This window comes from Eulemur rufifrons, chromosome 5 (genome assembly GCF_041146395.1).
Source record: "Eulemur rufifrons isolate Redbay chromosome 5, OSU_ERuf_1, whole genome shotgun sequence".
NCBI classification, from domain to species: domain Eukaryota; kingdom Metazoa; phylum Chordata; class Mammalia; order Primates; family Lemuridae; genus Eulemur; species Eulemur rufifrons.
The window spans coordinates 29,788,319-29,810,390 of NC_090987.1; the positions used below are offsets into that span (position 1 = coordinate 29,788,319).

At 46.6% G+C, this 22,072-nt stretch overlaps 1 protein-coding gene across 3 annotated transcripts in view; it reads right to left on the minus strand.

Annotated features, from left to right (window-relative positions):
* Positions 1-22,072, minus strand: part of FHOD3 (formin homology 2 domain containing 3) — a 428,111-nt gene that overhangs the window by 27,929 nt on the left and 378,110 nt on the right. For all 3 annotated transcript variants that reach the window (XM_069468095.1, XM_069468094.1, XM_069468093.1), the window contains 4 exons: positions 21,132-22,000; positions 9,450-9,608; positions 2,416-2,598; positions 726-845 (listed from right to left, as the gene is read on the minus strand). In XM_069468095.1, the coding sequence (XP_069324196.1) occupies positions 726-845; positions 2,416-2,598; positions 9,450-9,608; positions 21,132-22,000 (1,331 nt within the window). The remainder of the gene's footprint in view (positions 1-725; positions 846-2,415; positions 2,599-9,449; positions 9,609-21,131; positions 22,001-22,072) is intronic.

The following is a 22,072-nucleotide window of genomic DNA, read 5'->3' on the forward strand; positions in this document are numbered from 1 at the left end:
AGAAAAAACAAGAAGAACAAGTTTTACGTAGGCTCTTAGAACGGCACAGATGGTTAGAATCAATGCCCGGCTGCCGTAGCCCAGCATTTGGTTTCTCTGCAGCTGAAGCGTCTCAGGCCACATGCTCCATCGTCCTTGGCTGATCACATGTGGGCCAGCCACACGAAGAAGGGGCTGACCCTCCAGCTTTTTCCCACTGCAACCATGAGCCACGTCCCAGGGCTCACCCCAAAATCAGGGTGCTGTGGGACTGCACCTCTGACTTCGCATTTCTACAGCCTCTTTCTCCCATTGCCCTGCTGCTTTGTATACTTTCTGGCCAAAGCTGAGCCAATAAAAAGTATCAAAATGTGCATAAGCACAGATATTTGCGTGATAAGCTCAGGAACAACAACAAAGAAAAGAGTTGAAGAAAGTTCTTCAATGTCAATTTTGAGAGTAGCCACACTTCATAAGGAACAGTGTGCTTATTTTTCTAAGTTTTCTTATTTAAAGCAAGATACAGGTACAAATAAATAGGCTCTGATTAGTACTGATTATCCAGCTATAAAACAAAATAGGCTCTGATATTTTAAGAACAAAATTCCTTCTAGATTTTCCGCAAGAAGGTACGAAAGTTATTCTAACTGTGTCTGGGGGGACCTGAGGTACAGCCTCCCTCAGCCAATGCCCTCGAGGATTTCGTGACAAGGGAGGCAGGGGGATGAGGGACAGGGAAGACTTACATTCGTTCCATTTAGAAAGTTCCCAATGGCTAGGAGGGTGGACAGGATAAAGCCCAAGGTTTTATTGTTCTCCAGCTGGTCTATTCCTTCCTTCAGATCCAAAAGTGGTTCTGCCACTTCCTTTCAATTAAAAGAAAATAGAAGATGATAAAAAACCTATAATTTGGCTTTACTTTGTTTTTATTCTTTCTATAAGGGATAACAAGGGGGGGTTCTTCCCAGCACAAGGTGGTCCCACGTGAGGGGCACAGGCTCGTAGGTATGGAAAAGTGTGAAAGGACAGTCTCTACTCCCCAAAGTCTTCTCAGTGGAGACCAAACGGTGGTGCTTGTGCTGGGGTGACAAACGCTCTGTCCTGTTCCTGCCATCATCTAAGCCCAAGCAGGACCCTCAGGGCACACCACCCCCCACGCTCCCTCCTGACCACAGCTGACGTCTGTGGCACACTTCCTTCCGCATCTAGAACACAGTCTTCTCTTTGCCTTTCCTCCTTCCAGGCAGATGACAATGGAAACTGTGGCTTCACTGTACCTTGACCATCCCAGGCCTCCTAACTTCCCCTTAAGGCACTCTGTGGCCGACCACTGCTTAGCCTGGGTTACTCACTACAGGGCCACCGTCCTCAGTGCTCCAGCTGCCTTCATTACCCCACCCCCTCCAACCTCCAGCCTGTCCTGCATCGTGCCTCCATCTCCCCTCCTGCCTCTACTGCCATTCTGTGGTCCCCACTTACACATCTTCACCGAGGCTCTCCCCTAACCAACACCCCAAAGCCAGGTCAGCTCAGACGCTACTGCTAGGCTGGCCCTGCCAGTCCCCAACCAAGGCTGACCCAATCATCTGTCTTCAACATGACATTACCTCACTTGGCTACAGAGAGTCACCTGAGTGTGTTCACTGATCTTGCGACCCAGTCACGGCATTTGCCTCGGCAGTCCTGGGTGTCTTCATCCCTGCCTGACCCCCTCATGAATTCAAAGACAGTAGCTCCCTCCTGAAGCACCCCCAAACCCACCGCCACCTATCTGGTCCTCAGTACACGACTTTGCTACTTCCCTTTGCCAGAAAACAGAGACCATACAGCCTCTCTGAGAACTTAGGATTGAGAACCTATCTCCTCTCAGCTAAGCTCCCCTGCAGTTCACCTTCCACCTCTCCCTTTTCCTCACCTCTTCTTTCTGCTCAGCCTGCAAAGATAATGCCTCTGCCCTGTCCAGAGAGAAGCCTGCGTCTGCATCCTGCTCAGTAGGAATGTCCCCCAGCCTTCCCCATCAAGGTCCCTTTCCTTTCATTCTCTCAACCTGTTGGAATCTGCTTCAACTTCCTGCTGAGGACACTCTCCCAAAGGCCCCAAAGACCTGTAACCGCCATAGTCAACGGCAGTCAAGGTGATCATCATCAGGTACAAGAATTATAGGAAATTTTCTATATGGCACTTGTCTGTATTTTCCAAATTTCCTACAGTGAGAATGCAGGATTTGAAAAAAAGTAATTTTTTTTTTTTTTTTTTACAACTCAGTCTGGTGCCCACAGTGCAGTATCTGAGGCTGGTGCCAGCAGACACCATCAACTCACTCTCCACATCCTGTGTCAAGAGTGGTATATTTCACTACCTTAACAGTCACCGATACAAACCGCCTTTCTCGACCCGGAGTATTGGGATGGGCTGCCTCTCTCACCCGGCGCTTACCTTCTCTGTGGTTTCGTAATCCATTTTGAACGCCCAGAGGTGGAGCCGAGCAGAGAGCTCGCTGATGGAGGACAGCGTGAGGAGGAACTGCTCTGCGCTGCCCAGGGGCACTTCGGGGTTGGCCAGCTGCGCTTCCTGGATTTTCTGCTTCTCCTCTTCAGTGGGAATCATGGTTAGAATTTTCTGGAAAGATGGGATGATACAGTATATTCTCTTTTAGCAATGGACCCTCCCCCACCTCTTCAATATTTTCACATTCATATGATAACTTTCCAACTAGGTAGTAGAGATATTCTGTTGTTAGTGTTTTTTTTTTCCTACATACAGGTAGTAAATTATAAACCAAATATACTTTAAGCAACTTGCCCGAAATTTTCTGGGTCTTTCACATGAAGGACATTCCAGGCAAGAAAGGAAGATGGGTGTGAGAGAAAGGGTGAAAGAAGATTAGAGAACTCCCTGGTTCCCTAGGAAATAGAGCAGAACTGGTCCAGAATATATGCTTTGGAGCCCTTCTCCTGGATTCATTTAACAGCTAACAAAAATGAATCATTTTCAAAGAACACAGATTGACTTTTGTTCATGTGACATAATTTTAATTATACTAACTTTAAAATTCACATAGAAATGATAATACTCTAAATAACATTCAACTCAAATCTGTGGAAAAAATGACATTATGTATAAAACGCAATATCCATCTGCTAAAGACAAGGGCACACCTTTTTACTTGTATTTGCTTCTGGTAAAAATCAATTGTGGAAGGCAGAGAAGGCACAAAGCCATCACAATGATTATGATTCTTGTGTGTTCAAATTCCTTGGTGATTATATTTTTTAAAAAACGTTAAAATTCCCCTGTCTACTCTTAACCATTACTATTTAACATCGTGTGGAACTCCTGGCCAGGCACATAACAGAAATGAAAGACATACAGACTGGAAAGAAAAACTGCTCAACTTAAACCTTCCCATATACATAAACCCAAGATGTATCACAGATCTAAAAGTAAAGTGTTAACACTATAAAACTTTTAGAAGAAAACACAGGAGGAAATCTTTGCAATTCGTGTTAGGCAAAAAATTCTTAGACGTGATACCAAAAAGAATGGGTTGATACACTGAATTTTATCCATATTAAGCCCTCTTGCTTTGTGAAAGACCCTGTTAAGAGAATAAAAGCTATAGTCCCTGAAATGGTTAAACACAGAGTTACCATATAACCCAACAATTCTGCTCCTGGGTGTGTTACTCCAGAAAAATGAAAAGGTATGTTTACACTAAAACTTGTACATAAATATTTATAGTAGCTTTATTCATAATTGCCAAAAACTGGACCAAGCTAAATATTCTTCAGTGGTGAAGAGATAAACTACGGTCCAACTACTGACTAATACTCAGCAATAAAAAGGAAGAAACTATCAATATGTACAATGACTTGAATGAATCCCAAAGGCATCACACTGAGTGCAAGAAGCCAGACTCAATGCGGTCACATGCTATCCATGTGACATCCTCGAATAGACAAAACCATAGTGACGGAGAATACATCAGTGGTTGCCAGGGGCTAGGGCTGGGTCGAGGATGCAACTACAAAAGGGCGGCACAAGAGTTTTTTGGGAGAGATGGGACTGTTTTAAATCCTGATTCCAGTGGTCATTGTGTGAATTTAGGTATGCTTTAAAACTCATAGAACTTTATACCAGAAAAAGTCCAATGCACTCTACATTAGTTCAAAAAACCAACAACAAAATAAGAAATTGGACCCCTGATGCCACAGTCAGCAAATATGCAGATGTTTACACAATTGTGTATCAGGATGTATCTGGCTGGGGAAGTATTAAGTCCTGGACTTGATAAAGGTATTAGCAGGCAGGGCTGTCTTCTCAGTGGTTTGTCAGAAGCCAGAGATGCAACACTGCATTGAAGATGTGTATTCAGGCTGCCATCAGAGTGAGGAGGCAGAAGGTGAGACCTGGGTGACCCTGAGACACCTCCCCTTTCAACTTTCCCCCCCACCAGTGCTGAGGCCATGGGTGTAGCATCAGGGCATCTGGGGAGACGTTTAGCGACAGTGTTCCTTGTGGTGCCCACCACCTGGCTCATGCCCCACTGTTCACGCAGATGACATTAAAAAAATAACCAAAACAATTCAAGCAGATGTAGCTTCTTTAAAAGCATGCATGATTTGAACTCGACTAGTTTTCAAAATAAAAACTGAAATTTGTGTTTTAATTTCCTTAATGCTTAAATTGCTTTAGGCATGACAAAAATTCCAAGACAAAAAACTGTCAACACTTTGTACAACCTTCAGAAGGCATTTTCTCGTGATGATTTTGTGCTTTGTTCCTTTGAGAAAGTACTCAAATACTCTTCGTTTTGTTTTTCACTTCTCTGACTAATTTAAACCATTTGTTCACTGTTGGAGATTTATGAGGTTTCCACCTGCCAGTTTATTTTTTTACACATCACTGACAATAAAAATAGCTGTAAGACAGTGGAATGGCAGGTCAAAGCCCCTCCTGTGAGCTGACAGCCCTTGTTTTCTATGAGCACATGAGAGTGGATTGAGTATGAGGTGGGATGTTGAACTTGCTTTTCTATTAACTCAGTAGATTTATTGATGATTTTATGCTCATTTGATTTCACAGGAAAACAAACATCAAAGGCCAATATGTGATAACTTCAGTGTTTTCAGCTTTCTCCCAGACAGTATCCCTCCAGTACTGCTCTAAATGCACTTGCTTTTGAAGCTGAAAGCTGTGCATTTCAGAGAAAAATGCAGAAATCTCTTTTTTTTATGGACCCAAATGCTATTGGATTTGTCCGTTTCATTCATCTGCACATGTGACCATAACAAATAATTATTTCATATTTTGCTTTTGGAGTTTTGAACAGAAGTGTGACTACAGCTTTGGATAAGAATCTACCACGAGGATTTTGGTGATAATAGCAGAAAAAAGCTAGAGCCCTTAGAGCTCAGCCTGGTTTGTACACAACTTGCATATTCTCATGAGAAAATGGCTTTCCATCCCTGTACTTATTTTCATGTAGCAACTCATCCTTTTAAAACTTCTTGAAACATCTTGATAGTATCGTCATTCTTATGACTGCTCATTGAGGCACGCTGGGGCTGAAATTATTGTATCAAACTTACAGATGGAATGATTTGCCTGTAGCCAGCCAGGCTGGATCCACCAAGGCAGAGTCAGAGCACACCCCCGGGGCTATTCCTCATTTCCCAGCACCAGCTCCACAGTTCATGGGGATTCAACCAGAAATGCAAAGTTAACAGAGCAGCTAAGGCGCCCAGTCATCAGGATATTCGGGTTCCTGCTGAGCCAACTGGGACTCTCCATGGCCAGGCATATCTGTGTGTATCCAGCACCTGGTTGGCCACCTGCAGACAGACACTGGTGCAGCATAAACTGCTTTAAAAGATGCTGTAGCTTTTGTATGTGTGGGCAAAAGAAAACTTATTTCTAGGATGCCGACAGGCCTGGCAACCAGACTGGGCAAAGTTAAATGTTTTTTGGGACCATTCAATTGTGCCACCCTCTGAGTAGACACAGACTTCATATAAATTATATAGAACAGCAAGAAAGGAAAGAGGGAAATCTCCATACTTCCATTTGTGATAATTTGATGACATTTTGCTGGGGAAAAAAATCATTAATGCTACTTAAAGATGGCCCCAAAATGATTTGCTAAAATTTAATATGCTTAGGAAAAACGATTTCCTTAACGAAGTTAACTACTTCCTCAGGTTTTCATGACACACTCGGATACGTACCATTGGGTTGCTAAACAAAGCCACAGGATGTCATTTAATATGTCCTAATTATGTTTAGGTACGCAGAGCTTTCAAATGACCCCATTAAACTGTGGTGCCATGCAGACGGTTTGGCTACAGGCCCTTTGGGTGCGAGCTGGAAATCTTATTAACGGAGATCTGTAAAAACACAACTACATCTCTTCTCAGTCCCGATTTAATTCTTGAACAAGCCTAGAGAACAAGCTCTGGGTGCCAGCTTGGCACGTGGATCTAGATCACCTCTGCCCCTTAGGTCCCTGATCAGTGGCCAGAGACAGGTGTGACTGACAGTGCCCTGGATCCACTGTTGTCTCCTCAGCTGTTCCTGGGAACTGCTGAGGGACACACATAGTCTCTGGATTCACAAAGGCCTCTAGGATCAGGGGTTCTTTTGCCCCCAGGGGACAAATGACAATGTCTGGAGACATTTTTGGTTGTTGGGGGAGGGTAGATGTGCTTGGGACAGCCTTCCACGGCAAAGCACTGTCCGACCCAAAACGCCAACAGCACTGAGGTTGAGAAACCTGCTTTAGATGAAAACTGATAAAAATGTTGTAACTCCAAGTACTGTTGCGACTCACTATGAATTTATATGAATTTACTCAGGACTCATAATACAACAAAATCTCAGGAAGGGTTGCCAGTGTTTCCTGTGGCTGTGTCTTCTCCTTTGAAATTGCTCCCGGGTGGCAACCTGTAGGCGGCACAGGGGAGGACCGTGTGGCTTCGTGCACGCCTTTCCCACTTCCTTCAGGACCCTCTTCTTCCCCGGGGCCTGCAGCGTCCCTCCCCGGCCAGCCGTCCTCCAAACTGCAGCCTGCACGCCAGGCTGAGGCTCCAGGCTCCTGTCTCAGCTCGGCCGCTCACTGGCTTGGGAGCCTAGGCACAGACTAACATAGGGACTCCCTCTCTTCACCTTTAAGATGAGTAGCATGATAGTGTGTACCTCATAAGCTTTGGTAAGAATCTGTGCAGAGTAAAACACCCATGCAAGTCAGACTGGTGCTGTGTTGCTATTTCCATTCCTTCCTGGATCAAAAGGGTGCTCCACTACAAACCAGTCAGACAGGGAAACAGAGTAATTGAGTTCATTCTACAATCTGAAACTTTCCCCACCTAGGGAGAACTACATTTCAGGAAAGAACAAAGGCAAAACCCAAAGGAGTCAATCTCTCCTGATGGACTTTCAAGTTCTCATGACAAGGAGGGGGAATATTTTTAAAGGGGGAAGTCGTCATTTTTTCCTTTAATCAAGCTGGCTCTGGCTATCTTTGAAGCCTCTCTCTGTAGGAATCTGAAGCTCCTGCGGTCTCTAAAGGACCTTGTTATGGAAATAGGGTGGCCCAAAGGTGCCGCCTGGGCCTACCTCCCAGTTTCTCCTGGATGAAAGGCACTTTGCACTTGGTTCACCCAAGGACAGGCCACTGCTCTTCTGCTTTGCTGCTCTCGGGCCGCCGCCCCAGTCTAGCAGCTGCCTCAGTGTCTTTCTTTGTATCTACCTGCTGTCACCCACGCACTCCTTTATGCCTCCGACTCATCTGCCATGTGCACTCACTCCCCTGCTGCCCACCTGGCTGTGCTGACCTGCTTGGCTGCCTGGCCTGACTCCAGGGCGCAGGGCACAACTTCCTCTCCAGACAGGAAGGAAAAGCATTTCCCTTGTTATACCTGTTCCGGGAACAGGGTGAATGTATTTATCAGAGTAGAGCTGCTTGGGCTTTGTTTGGGTTTCCTAGGGTTACTTCATTTGATAAAATAATAAAAACTTTGTGGCTGAACCTACAGAAATTTATTTGCTCATAGTTCTAGAAGCTAGAAGCCCAAAATCAAGGTGTAGGCAGGGCCATACTCCCTCCCTCTGAATGCTCTAGAGGATGATCCTTGCCTCTTCCTATCTCCTGGTGCCTTCATTGTCACATGGCATCCTATTCCATGTGTCCTGTGTTTTCAAATGGCATTTCCCTCTCTAAGTCTGTGTCTAAACTCCCCTCTTCTTTTAAGGACACAAGTCATTGGATGTAGGGCCCACCCAAGCCCCGTATGATCTCATCTTGATTACATTTACAAGACCCTATTTCCAAATGAGGTCACATTCTGGGAGGGCGTGAATTTTGGGGGTGTGCTATTCAATGCAGTACAGGCCTCTAGGAATAGTTTTTCTGTAACAACCCCTTCTTTCCAAAGCACAAAGGGACACCTGGCATCTGAGTTCAAACCCCTCTGTGCACTGTGCGCCCCCCTCTCCCTCCCGTACCCAGGGCTACGGGTGAGTCTGCAACCATGGCCTGGTCCTTCTTCTACTTCAGATTTTCCATCAGAGACTCACTCTCCTTCTCTGCAGTGAGGTGCCATTGGTTACCTCCATGCCCAAGTATCTCAAATAAAATTATGTACGAATGGACCCCAATTGTGGAAAGGCTTTAAAGGAACCCAAGGCTCCCTGCCAATAGGAGGGTGGGTTGGGTGTCATTCAATGCCACAAAGCAGTGTCCCTAGATCTCCCCCTCTGACCCAGTGGGCCCCTAGAGTATATCACCCTTCCGTAGGAATCCATGGACTGGGCCACTGGCTCTGCTCACTCTTTTTTATTATTACAATAAGAGATTTAAGCTGCTACAAATTTCACCAACCCATGGTGAAGGGAGAGCATGGTCTGGTAGGAGAACAGATACCCTGGCACAGCAGGTGAACCATGGTTCCAGCAGGGCCACCTACCAGCCACGTGGTCACAGCCACATCACCCAATTTCTCTCCACTTCGGACATTCAGATCAACAAATGCTAAAGCCTCAGTTGGCTTAGGTTCTCCAGCTTATCAAATGGAACACATTGCCACATGCTGTAATAGGTGCCAAAAGAGAAAAAAAGTCCCTTTGCAGAAGTGAGATGTACTGAAAAACTTATTTTTGAAAGTGTTTGTTAAACATATTTGGTTTGAGATGGCATGAAAGATGACCCTAACTAGGTTATAATAGCCTTCTTCCAGCTTGAAGTAGGCACAGTGTGGTCAGTAAATGAACCAGACAGTAAGAACCTCAGAACTTCATAGGCAAAATGAGGCTTCCCCCCACCCCCACAAAAGTTAAGGAAAACATTAGAATTATTAACGTTATTGAGAGTCTGGTTGAGGACACAGTGGATCTGCTGAAATTTGGACATAAGAATGCTTTACCCATACAATGTGTTATAAAATACAAGCAATGCTTGGCAGAGCTCCTCTTACCTCAATTCCTTCTTTGTTTAAGGCATATTCATCGAAATTCAGAATGGCTATCTTAATCGTCCTCGGAGGGGGCAGCACAGTCAGACCGATATTGATGGCGTTGCTCCTCTTGGAGTCCAGAACGATGATCTCTTGCCTTTTTCCATCTGCAGCAGTTTTCTTGGTGATAAAACAAGGAGAATCCAAGATTAGTTGCATCATCTTGGGTCCTTTCTGTGTTTCATTACTAAAAGCAAACTCACTACTCATTTGGAGACAAGAACCAGTAGCCCTAGTTCAGCTCAGAGAAGGACTGGCTACCGTTCAGCACAGAAGAACGCGAGCAGGGATTTGCTCTGAGAAACCGCCAAGCTTGGGTCAGCAATGGAACTTCAGAGTCAGACACAAAATAAAATTGATTTTCCTTCAATTGGGAAAAATGTGATATTTTGCAAAAAAAAAAAAAACAAAAAACCAGTTTTTTTCCATAGAAGCAGTGAAAACTAAACCAGACTTTTCAGAGTTCCTTTCCTATGGGCTCTGAGGTGTCAGAATGTGTCTTGGTTGGCTTTAGTACACATGGTGTGTGCCTGGAGAGAGCTGGTACATGTGCTGAGACAACAGGACTGACGAGGGGAACCTGGCATTGCTAGCCAGTCAGGCCCTCCTCGTCTCTGGCTGCGTTGTCTCAGAGCACCCCCCACCAGCCATGCAAACATCCCATGGCCCTTATGCCAGGATACCTGCACCTGTCCTGCCACACTTCGACATCTGTGCAGCTGCCCACTGGGTGGATGGAGAGGGGCCTTCCGCGGAAGAGGAATGAGAGAGTGTACACTGGTGTAGATGAACAAGGGATGAACAGGCACAGAGGTTAAGGAAGGGGACAGGGGACAGGGGACAAGAGGTGTCCTGGGCCTCACTCATCTCTGCAGCCCCTCTGGCCAGCCCAGGATGAACACATGACTGGAACTCAGTGTGTACTATGAACTGAAATACCACCCGCCTCCTCCTAACCCCCAGTGTGATGGTATTTGGAGGTGGAGCCTTTGGAGGTACTTAGGTTTACATGAGGTCACAAGGGTGGGGTCCTCATGATGGGATTGGTGTCATTATAAGAGACCAGAGAGCTAACTTACTCTCTCTGTCATGTGAGGACATAGCAAGAAGGTGGCCACCTGCAAGCCAAGAGAAGAGCCCTCACCAGGAACCAAATTGGCTGGTACCTTGATCTTAGACTCCCTAGCCCCCAGAACTGTGAGAAATAAATTTCTATTGTTCAAGCCACTGGTCTATGGTACTTTATTATGGCAGCCCTATTGAACTAACAGTGTGTGAAGCACTGAGCCAACCCTTGTCACGGCCCAAAGCTGTGACAAGACCCCCAACTTTCCTCTTCAGCTCTGAGGAAGTTAAGGGCAGGTGGCAGTGGGGGGCACGTGGGAGGAGACCTGGCTCCACGAGCTCCCTGCTCTTCCCATGGGGCAAACACATCTGGGAGGATGACTATTGTGACTCATGCCATCTAGAGTGACAAAGACGAATAAGGCACAGTGGCTTTCCAGAAGAAGACACGTGCAGCACAGTGACAGAGTGTGCTCACTGTGCAAGGGACCCCAACAGTGGAGTAACTACAACTCAGCTGGTGGTGGAGGGGATCAGTGTCTGGAAGAGCTGACCCTTGAGCTGGGCCCTATGGAACGTCTAGGCTCTAGAGAAGGTAAGGAGGTAACAAGTGGCTTTGTCTAGGTTGTTGGGAACTGCCATAGATGAGGCTAGAAGTCTGATAGGGCTACATCCCACAGGACATCCTGACTCAGCTAACTGCCACTCACCATCGGGTCTCCTGCGCTGAAATGTCACCTTCTCCTCTGAAGAGGGAAACCTAGCTGGGCCTGGGAGCAGCTGAGCCATCTGGAGAAGCTGGCCTACTGCAACACTAGGGATGGGGAGGTGTTGAGAATCGGGCTTAGGGCCAACTTAAATCCTCCTGGGCCCTTCCAAACTTAACGGCTAAAATTCTATTTTTGATTCTTAAATATGCATTTGGAAATACACTCAAATTTATTTTATGAAGAGCAAGCATTCTGAGAAAGCACCCCAGCTTTTTTGGGGCCTGGGGGGCAGGAGGGGCAATTCCTGTGGGTGGGGTCACTGGATTTGAACAGTGGGCTCCCAGGGACACAGGGCACATGTGTCCCTGCAGATGCACCCCTACTCTGCAGGGAAAGCTTTCTCTTCTATATAGTTAACCAAATAAACTTATCAGGAGCCCCTGGAAATTCTCAATGTGGCTTTTAAATCTAATTTAAAGTATTACGCTGTGTGTGGCATGCTAAAAAGAAATGAGAAAGGTTTGATGAAATGCTGGGTACAGGCAATGAAGAAGGATGTTACAACTAGTTGGGCGCCTGCTTCTCCAGGCACTGCTGGGCACCCACCCAAACCCATTCCTTCTTCCCTGTGTACCAACAGGCCCCTGATGTATTTTGGCTGACAGCGTGTCAGTTTAATCAATTATCTCCCTGGACCCTCTGCAGCTAAAGCTGGCCCTGTGACTTGGTTCTGGCTTTTGTTTTCCTGATTAAACAGCGATAAGCCCATGGGGCCATGCCTTGGGCCCTTCCCCCTTCTTCCTGCCTAGAATGCAGGCGTGAGCCTGGAGGCACAGCAAGCAGGTAGCTCCTGAGCGTCAGGGATGAAGCCACTAGGATGGCAGCAGGGATTCCCTGGGAATCATTAGCCCTATCCACACAGTCCCTGTCACTTGAGGTGTCACCCTGAAAAGGTGGCCATGCAGGCCCAGCTGGCCCAAATGGAGCCTTTGTACAGATGAGAAGAAGAGGACACCCTCCCCTCCCCCACCCTGGGGAAACCAGCCCCATAGCAAACAGCTTGGGAGAGAAGCACCACTTGGATTTCAGCCCCGTCCCTGGCAGCCAGTGTCCATGTGTAGCAGACCACCTGTACAGACCTGTGTGGTAGTTCTGCGCCTGACACGCCCATTTTCAGTAGAGCTCAATTTACACAATGCACACACCCGCACACCACACAGCCTTATAAGTCAGGGAGGAGAGAGCCATTGAGCATCCTGAGATCGTGGGGAGAACTGTCCCCACAGAGGACTCGGCATGTTTGCAGAGCACTTCCACCCACATTGCAAAGGAGGAAGAATTAAAGTAATAACTGAATTTGAATTATGCAACCTCTAGATTTTAGCAAAAGGGTGTTTTTAAGTGCTGTACCTTATAATTAAAATAAACCTCCATACGATGCTACTGAACCCTCGAGGGTCTTTTGGTTAGTTCTACACAAGATGGGGGGGGGGGTGCAGAACCCTTTCCAAACCTCTCCTTCCCTCCCGCACCAACCTACAGCAGCACATGCAAGAGCCAGCCCAATCTCCCTGTGCCCAGGAGCACATGGAGGTGCTAAGGATTAGCACATGTCTGTGTCTGTGTCTAAGGATTAGCATTCATCAATTCTGATCCATTTCAATTGTTCTTATGAGCCAAAGCCCCAGATAGCTGTAGTGAACTGCACTAGGTCCTCCACACAGTCATATGACAGAGCTGCTATGGTTCCTCCTCCTTTCCCAAAGCATCCATGCCTGTGCCTCCTGCCCGCTCCCGCCTCCTCCTCTGGGCCTGACCACCCAGCACCCAGCGCAGCCCGCCCTGCCTCCTGCATCCAGTCTCCTACTCTTGCTAACAGTCTTCCACAGACACTTTTCCTTATTGCCTTTCTCTGGTCAGAATGCCACAGGGATTGTACATTGTTTGAAATTAGAAAATTAGGAAACTGGTCAATGATGGGAAGGGGATACAAGGCAGAGGTCCCTGTGAAGGTTTGAAGAGGTAAATACTCTGATGGTATCTGGAAGGAGAGGGTGAGATGTGACAGGGCAGAGGTGGGACGGGGTCAGGGAGATGGGAGGCGGCAACACTGCAGTGGCAAATCAGAAAGTTGTTTTGCATTTGATAGAGGACAAGACAGCCCCCCAAAAATACCCAAGAATATAAAGCCCAAAACCTCTTGAAGTATCTTCTACCTGAAAAAAATGACATAATTTTCTTGAAAGTAATAAAAGAAGACTTGGATAAATGAGAAACAGTAGGTTCTTAGACAGGAAGTTTCAATATCATATGTATATGCCAGTTATTTCTCATCTAATAGATCTATTTAAAGTAATCCTATCAAAATTCCCGAAAGATCTGTTTTTGGAATTAGAAAAATTCTGAGGTTAATATAAAAATATATGTACAAAAATTAATATTCTTAAAAAGTAGAGTTATATATCTACCCAATCGATTATAAACTGCATAGCACAGGTACTAGAATAGCTGGCATGAAAGAACAGAATAGAATAACAGAATAGAAAAAGCTCTTATACCATGGTCCAGGGCATTCCAACCAAGACACCGAGATTAGTGAACCAGAATCTAGCATAAAAGATCAATTTCTAATATGGAACCTCCAATCAAGGGCTAATATCCAGAATCTACAAAGAACTCAAACAAATCAGCAAGAAAAAATACCAAACCACCCCATTAAAAAGTGGACAAAAGACATGAGAAGTTTTTCAAAAGAAGATAGACAAATGGTCAACAAACACATGAAAAAGTTTTGGTCAATGTCGCTAATCATCAGGCAAGTGCAAATTAAAACCACAATGAGATACCACCTTACCCCTGTTAGAATGGCTTTTATTAAAAAGTCCAAAAACAATAGATGCTGGCATGGATGCAGAGAGACAGGAACACTTATACACTGGTTGGTGGGACTACAAATTAGTACAACCCCTATGGAAAACAGTATGGAGATTTCTCAAAGAACTAAAAGTAGATCTACCATTCCATCCAGCAATCCCACCAGCTGGGTATCAACTCAAAGGAAAATGAGTCATTTTATTAAAAAGACACCTGCACTCGAATGTTTATAGCAGCACAATTTACAATTGCAAAGATGTGGAATCAACCCAAGTGCCCATCAATTCATGAGTGGATTAACAAAATGTGGCATATGTACACCATGAAGTACTACTCAGCCATAAAAAACGATGAATTAATGCCTTTTGCAGCCATTTGGATGGAACCGGAGACCATTATCCTAAGTGAAATATCTCAAGAATGGAAAAGTAAACACCACGTGTACTTTCCAATAAATTGGAACTAACTGAGGGGCACACATGTGCACAGAGGAAAGTAAAAATCACTGGAAATCAAGCAGGGGGAGGGGGGCGGAGCAGAAACCTACCTAACGGGTACAGTGAACACTATTCAGGCGATGGGCACACTTACAGCCCTGGCGCAACAAAAACATTTGTACCCTCTTAAGATTTTGAAATTTTAAAAAAACTAACTTTAAGTTAAACAAACCAATATGGTGAGTGAATATCATGGCAGACTGGACTGTCACGTTCCTTCTTAGTTAGAGCAAAGGCCAGGAGAAAGCAGAAACGCAGGCTTGTGTGGGAGCGGCCAAAGGTCAGCATGGCGGGAGTACACTGCACCCCAGGAGCCCCCTTGCTGCCTGGGTACGTCCCCGCCTGCTGACTGGAATCTCAAGATACCATCAGGGACGGTCCATGATGCCAAACCCTGCAGACGTAGACGAGGCTGGGAAGCAAGCTCAGTCTTCCTTAGTCTCTTCCCATATTTATTTATTGTCTCTCTCTGATACATGTCCCATGTCCTTAAACAGGCATTTTCTAAGTGCCTGTTAAGTGCCTAGTCCTCCAGCAGGAATATTTCCATGGGGACTAACACAAAGCGCACACCTGTAGAGAGCCGGGATGCCTCTGACACCGGGGTCAGCTCTGGAGCCATGGGAAAGTAGCGTCCCTGTCTTAGTTCTTTGATAAAAGGTCAATCAGCCAAACCTCTGCCCTCTGCCTCAGCAAGTTCCAAGAACTGTCAAGGAGGAAGGGACGCTGGAAGGACGTGCCTGTGGGCCCAGGCTCCAGGGACAGGGTGTTAGACCAGAGGCTGCCTGGATGTGAAAACAGGAGCAGCCACCTCTGTGCAGGTCAGCAGAAGGGTGGCTTGTGGCAGGGTGGGGGCAACCACTTCGGGGCTCTCTCTCAACATGCTGCTTTCCCAGATATGCCCAGGAGCGATCAAGGGAAAAGAGGAACTTGATTCCTGGTTCCGGAAAGCCCAGTTAAGCTGAGCTCTTATAGCAGGGCTCCTCCTCTGAAGCTCCAACATGCCCACGGCAGCCCTTCCCTGCCAGAGGAAAGATGTCTCTGGAGCGATGCCTCAGGCCTGAATGCCATGTAGGGCTTTTGTTTCTGACTTGGCCGAGAACACTGAAGGGAGAGGGGCAGGGATGTGGACAGCCAAGTTGGGCGAGAGACAGAAGTTACCCTCTGTGGAAAGAGAGGCTGTCCAGGCGAGCAGGGGACCTGCAGGGGGAAGGGGCAGGAAGGAGATCATTAAGGCAATTCAGCTCCTTTCTCCCCAGTGGTCCAAGAGGGGTAAGGGTCTGGCTTCCAGGAAGAGAGACGTGAGCCCCTCTAGAAATAGCAGTCGAGGCCAAAAGTGGTACAGGATTTCTGAGAAGCCCAGAGGAGGTAGCCGACTTTGGCAGCAATTGCCAACTGCCAAGGCTTTGGGGAAGGGCCGAGACTGTTCCCTGCAGCCTCACAGTCACCTGGTGGTCGGCCACCTGGGTTGGGGGTCTGCCTCTAGAACCAGCAGCTCCACGAGGTAGGGCTCTGCAAATTCAGCCACTCTGAGGGGCAGAAAACCACATATGATAATAGGAATATTTTCCAGAACAGCTAACCCAGAAACTTAGATTCGGCTGGCAACAAGCAGTGCAGAACCACACATCTGCCCAGGTGGGCCCCAGGCACAGCCTCAGTCCCTGATGCAGAGGTGGAGGATGAAATGCTCACAGGGAGGTGATACTTAAGGTAGGTTTTCGGATAGAACAAATGATTGCCTCCAGGGAAGAGTATATTGGAGTCTGCAAGTGAAGACTCAGACCTGCTTCTGAATGGTCACTAGGGTGGGGCGACCACCACACAAGAGCGGCCACCACCCGACTATGGTTAACTTCCCAGGGAAAGGAAAAGACCTTCACTCGCTCTCACAGTCATTCAGTTTTGGAAAAGAGAAGGGTGAGGATTCAGGCAGCAGTAAGGAGAAGGTGGGAAGGAAAGTTTAAATAGTAAACAATAGTCATTACGCTTAACATTTCCCGAAATCTGCCACACAGGATCACCCCGCTGCATTTTTAAAGAGTAATTTTACTAGAAATAGAGGATGTAATATTTAAGAAGTGAATATTCAACACACAGAACTTGTCACCCCAGAAGGTGCTGTGACTGAAAACAGAAATGGGGCTAAGGACATGATTTATTAAGCCAACTCTGCGAGGACCGGAGAACAGCACGCGGTTTGAGCGCTTCCATGAAAGGCCACCGACCCCTGCAAACGCTTCTCAGCATCCCTGTCAGACACCCTGGGCCTGGCTCAGCGAGGGCAGAAGTTCTAGAAATGGCAAACCACTCCTCCTCCCTCCCTGCTCACTGCCAAAGGAGTGACGCCACGGGATATTTTCAAAACTGTCTGTTGAGAAAGTGATGGTTACAAGGATGCAAAGACACAGAAGTCCCAAAGATGTGACAACTATGGAATTTTCCTAAAGTCTCAGAAACAAGGGAGATGGGGAAATACATAGCAAAGCATTAAGGTCAAAAACAAAAAAAATATGTCTAAATAAAAGCTGAAAATCTTTAGTCAGGAATAAAATTGCTTGCCAGAATAGATTTGCCTTTATTGTTAAGGAAAAAGTATTAATTTCCTGTATTTGCCCTTTGAGTCACCCACAGCAGAGGCCAACTGTTAAACTGATTTCCTCTGTTAATTTAGTTTATCTATTATCCTAATGCGGAGACCTAGGGGAGAGGAAGGGAACGCTCTTAGTAATGACGCTGGCAAAACAGGCATATGCCAGGACCGTCCTGGGCACATGAAGACGTATGGTCGCCCTACGTAAGTCTCCAGGTTGTGTTTGGAATTTCTAGGGAGAATTCAGTTTCCCGAGGGAAATGTTAAATAACTTACTCCATTATGCCCTGAACTTGAAGTTAGGGTAGGCAGATTTTTATCTCTTCTCAGGAAAATAAAACCGGCCAGGGAGTGTCAGCGTGGAGAGTGGTGTCGGGGAACGTAGTGCTCCCTCAGTGCCACACTTTTCACTTGAAATCAGTGTGTCACAGAGAGTCCCTGAGGAGCTTTTAAAAATGACCCAGGCCGAGGCTCACCCCCTGACCGATTAAATCATCATCTCCAAATTTTCTTGTAAAGTTGCTGTTATTGGTTTGATAGATTTAGAAACTTCAAGGTCAATAAATAAAGTTAAACAAATTTCTCTAAATCCATTCTGGATCCCTCACCCCATGAAAAACCTAAAGAACCTGAGAATAACACAGCATGAGGCCCCCAAAGGGGAAACTGAGTTCCACTGGTCTGGCTGTCACTTGGGACCTGTTCCTACGGCAGCAGGAGGGATTTCACTAACCCTGATCAGGCCAAGGTTGGAAGGGCACTTTCTGGAGCTTCTCGGGATACTGGCAAGCCCATAGAGGACCCTCTCTGTACCCCCCAGGGGCCCTCTGCCCCGACTTCTTTCCCTGGGGTCCTTAACTCTCTCCTCTGTGATTCACCACATCTCAGACCAGCAGCAGAAACAAAACATGATGAAACTCAGCACAGGATTTCTGTCTTCTTCCATAGAGCATAATAAAAACCATCCTATTAAAAAAAACTATTAATATATATTTCCTGCTGAGAGAGAAAACTAGATCCACTTCCAGAAACTATTTCGAAAGAAAACCCCAAAGCAGATCTTTTGGTCTTATTTTCATCGATTGGTCACCCCAGTCTTGGATCTGGCCTCATGAATCTTTGTTTTGGGGTGACTTAGTCACAGCCATGCTTTGTCCCTCTGGTCTAATTAGTTTTCTGATGGAAACTAAAACCAATTCTCTTTGTTTTGCGCTGATTTGTAAAGTCTATTTCATTTTATTTTTGTTGCGCTCTATTGTGTTCAATAAAAAAAAATTTCTATGAGCCAGAATTTGGAAGTGGCTGTTTACACTGCATTTTATATGCAAATCACACCTGAGGATCAGAAACGGAAGGGAAACTGGTGATACCTGTAATGGTAACACATACAAGATGCATTCAACCATCCAGGGTGATGTGTTTTCATCCTAATTTGCATTCTTACCTTTTGTAACATTTTGTAAATTAGCTCCTGTTCACATTTCCTATCCCAAAACACAAAGGCGGGGACCCCTGGGTCTCGTAGAACATTCTAAAATCAGTTTGGTAAACTTTTCAATATATTACTTTCCCCTTAAGCTCTCACTTTATAAACACTAGGCAAATGTTTGTCCCTTAGCGAGGCAATAAAGTATGCTAAGGGGTCATTATGGGCTTCAGGCAAGAATGGAATTTGGGCCACTGAGAGGGCAGAGGCTGGAATCTTATCACCAACCAAACAGGCCACAGTGGGACCAAGAGAAGGAGAGAGGGAGGTGAGCCAATCATTTTGGATCTTCTCTGGGCAACTTTTAATCTTGCCATTTCTTTTGTAAAAACGAAGTTAGAAATGCCTTTACCACCTCACTCCATTTTATTCCTCCCAACCCGAGTCAAGGGGCAGCCTCTCCCCAGCAACCTCCAACGGTGATGAGCAACCTCAAGCCTAGAGGCACAGCCAGCCGATGGGCACCCGTGCAAAGGGGGAGGAGGAGGACACCAGCCAAGTAGGTCAGTGGGCTGGAGGGCAGTGTCAGCCTGTCAGGTTGTGGGTAGCTCCTGGCAACCACAGACGGCTGTCCTAATCCCGGAGCCTTCTCCTCAATGCCAGGCTGACCGCAGGAATTAGAAAGGGGCATGGGACAGCTCAGCACCACCTGTCACCATCCTGCAAACTCAGGACGCAGACACACCAAGAGTGCGTGTCTGACACCCCTTTTCTAGGCATTATTTTCCAGAGGACAAAAGCAGGGTCTACTTTCACCTGAAGGAAAGGGCTGACTGGGCATTATTGTTTACATTGGATCCTAGCAGTTTGGATTTATAGAAAAGAAAGCTCTAGTTCTGTCCTGAGACTAGAAACATTCAGGGCCTCATTGAGACGGGGCAGAAACAGACACTGGGGTAAATGCCAACCAGCAAAGAACGGCAGGCAGTTTAAGAACCCAGCACACATTTCTAAAGGAAGCTGATCAATTACACCTCCCCTAACTGGCCTTTCAGCATCACACAGCAGGACAGGCACGAACTCTGTCACCGGGTTCCCTGTCTGAAGGACACTTGTGTTCTGAGGTTGCCGCATACACTTTTTGATTCAGAACTGTGCCTGACCGGCAGGTCTGGGAGCCTGACCCTAGCAGCTCACCCAAAAAGATGACAAGTGGCTGGAGCAACACAGGAAGAGAGAAGTAATCCACGATATTAAGCTCTTGCATGTTTATTCTAAATTGTGCCTTACAAAGTGCTTTCTCATACCTCTAGTTCTTGAGAAGAGAGGATAGCCTCAAACATGTTTTAAAACTGGAATATGCCCAGAATCTAAGTGGTTTTAAAAAGCCAGTTCTTTAAGAGATATAAAGCAGACTCTATTCATGCAGTGAGTCATTAGAAATAAAAGCTGTGATCCAGTGCCTTGCAGTTTTTTTAATCGGTTTTTGTTAGCCATCACTTAACCTTTGATGCCCCAAAATTTCACGTGCAGTGTTTCCCACTGATCAAAGTGGATTTAACATCTCCGTTAATGCCACAGCCAGCAGTGCCTACATGATTCCCAAACACTTATGAAAAATAATAAATCTAGATGCATGTGTAATATTTTCAGGATGCTAAATCTATGGCTATTGGGAAACATCTAGATAGTTGCAGTATGCTGGCTCAGCTAGGAGATTAGCCAAAGAAGTGTCACGTGCATTACTGCCTTTGAGAAAGCACTAGGTGGTTACAGCTGAAGTTCAAACTACTATCAACCAAAGTCAATGAAGGTTAGATTAAATAAACATATCCACTGTGTCTGGTAAGTCAGCAAGTCCACTTTCCTCTAGCTAACATCAACATCTGTTACTGGGGCTGGGCGTGGTAGCTGACACCTGTAATCCTGGCACTTTGGGAGGCTGAGGTGGGAGGACGGCTTGAGACCAGCCTGGACAACAGAAAGAGACCCCATCTCTATAAAAAGTGAAAAAAATTAGCTAGGCATGATGGCATGCACCTGTAGTCCCAGCTACTTGGGAGACTGAGGCAGGAGCATTGCCTGGGCCCAGGAGTGAGAGGTTACAGTAAGCTATGATCATGCCATTGCACTTCAGCCTGGGCAACAGAGGGAGACTATCTCTAAAAGAACAAAAAAAAAAAAATATGCTCTTGGGCTATGCTGACATTCCTTAGCTTTATCCTCAGTATTATCTGGCTCCATGAAATCTCCTTTGCCTGATGTTAGTAAGCTGGTGTCCATGTTAGCTAATAAGGGTCTCTGACTCACGTAGCTTACACTTAGCACAAGGAATACTATAGTAAAGATCATATTTTTACACCAATGGACTTTTTACCAAACAGCAAAAGCAACACAAAAAAGAGCATTTTATACAAAACACATCTCTTTAGCCCTACCCAACTGCAAATCAAGAAGCATGCTGGAGGCTGGCAGTACCTTTGTGACAGACAGTTCCTTGGATTTAGACTCAAACAGGTGCTCCAGTCTGGAAGTGTCCACCTTAATGGGTTCCAGTTTTGACCACAGGAATTCTCTGCAGCGTCGGTTGTTTTTACACGGCCACTCAAAAGGCCGAACTTCATTCCAGAACAGACGGATGGTCTTCTTTTTCTTAGTGAATGTGGGCTGACCCCTGGGTACCTGGGACCACCCTAAGCCCTGAGGAGCGTTGAACACTGGAGGAGGAGGAGCCAATAAATTACCGGGGATGGGAGGGGGAGGCACGCTGTCCAACAGGGGTGGAGGGGGTGGGGGCGGCAGACCCAGGAAGGTGGGCGGGGGTGGGGGAGGTGGCCCGGGGGCCTCCCTGTGACCCAAGTCCACATCCAGGACATCGATGTCGTCCTCCTCTCCCAGGTCGGTGAAATCCATGTCTTGGATTCTGAGTTCCCTCGGGTTGGCCATGAGCTGGTCCCAGATATAATCAGCCTCCGTCTTCAGCTGTACCGGTGCTGTCTCTGGGACCTTGTCACTGGGCTCAGCATCAGGGGAGACGGACCCTCTCCCCAGGTCCCCACTGTTGAATTTCTCCGCGAATGCTTTCACGCTGCCCCGATTGTCCAAGCAGCCAACGTCCACCCTTCTGACGCTCTCATCCTGGGCCTGTGAGTTGGCCTGCAGGGTGGAGACCCTGGTGGCGAGGCTGGTGACCGCCTCTGCCTCCTGCTGGGTCCTTGTGGCCTCGCCGTCCCCCGGGGACTTTCTGTTATGGGCATACAGCATGTCCAGCATGAACCGTTTGCTGGTGAGGATGTCGCCACACTGTCCATTTACACCCGCATCCTGGACGCCTGTGGACCACAGACCTGAAAGCACACGGGAGGGGGAAAAATGAGAAAGTGGCAAGGGGGCTGCGCTTCCACGAGCAAACTAACTAG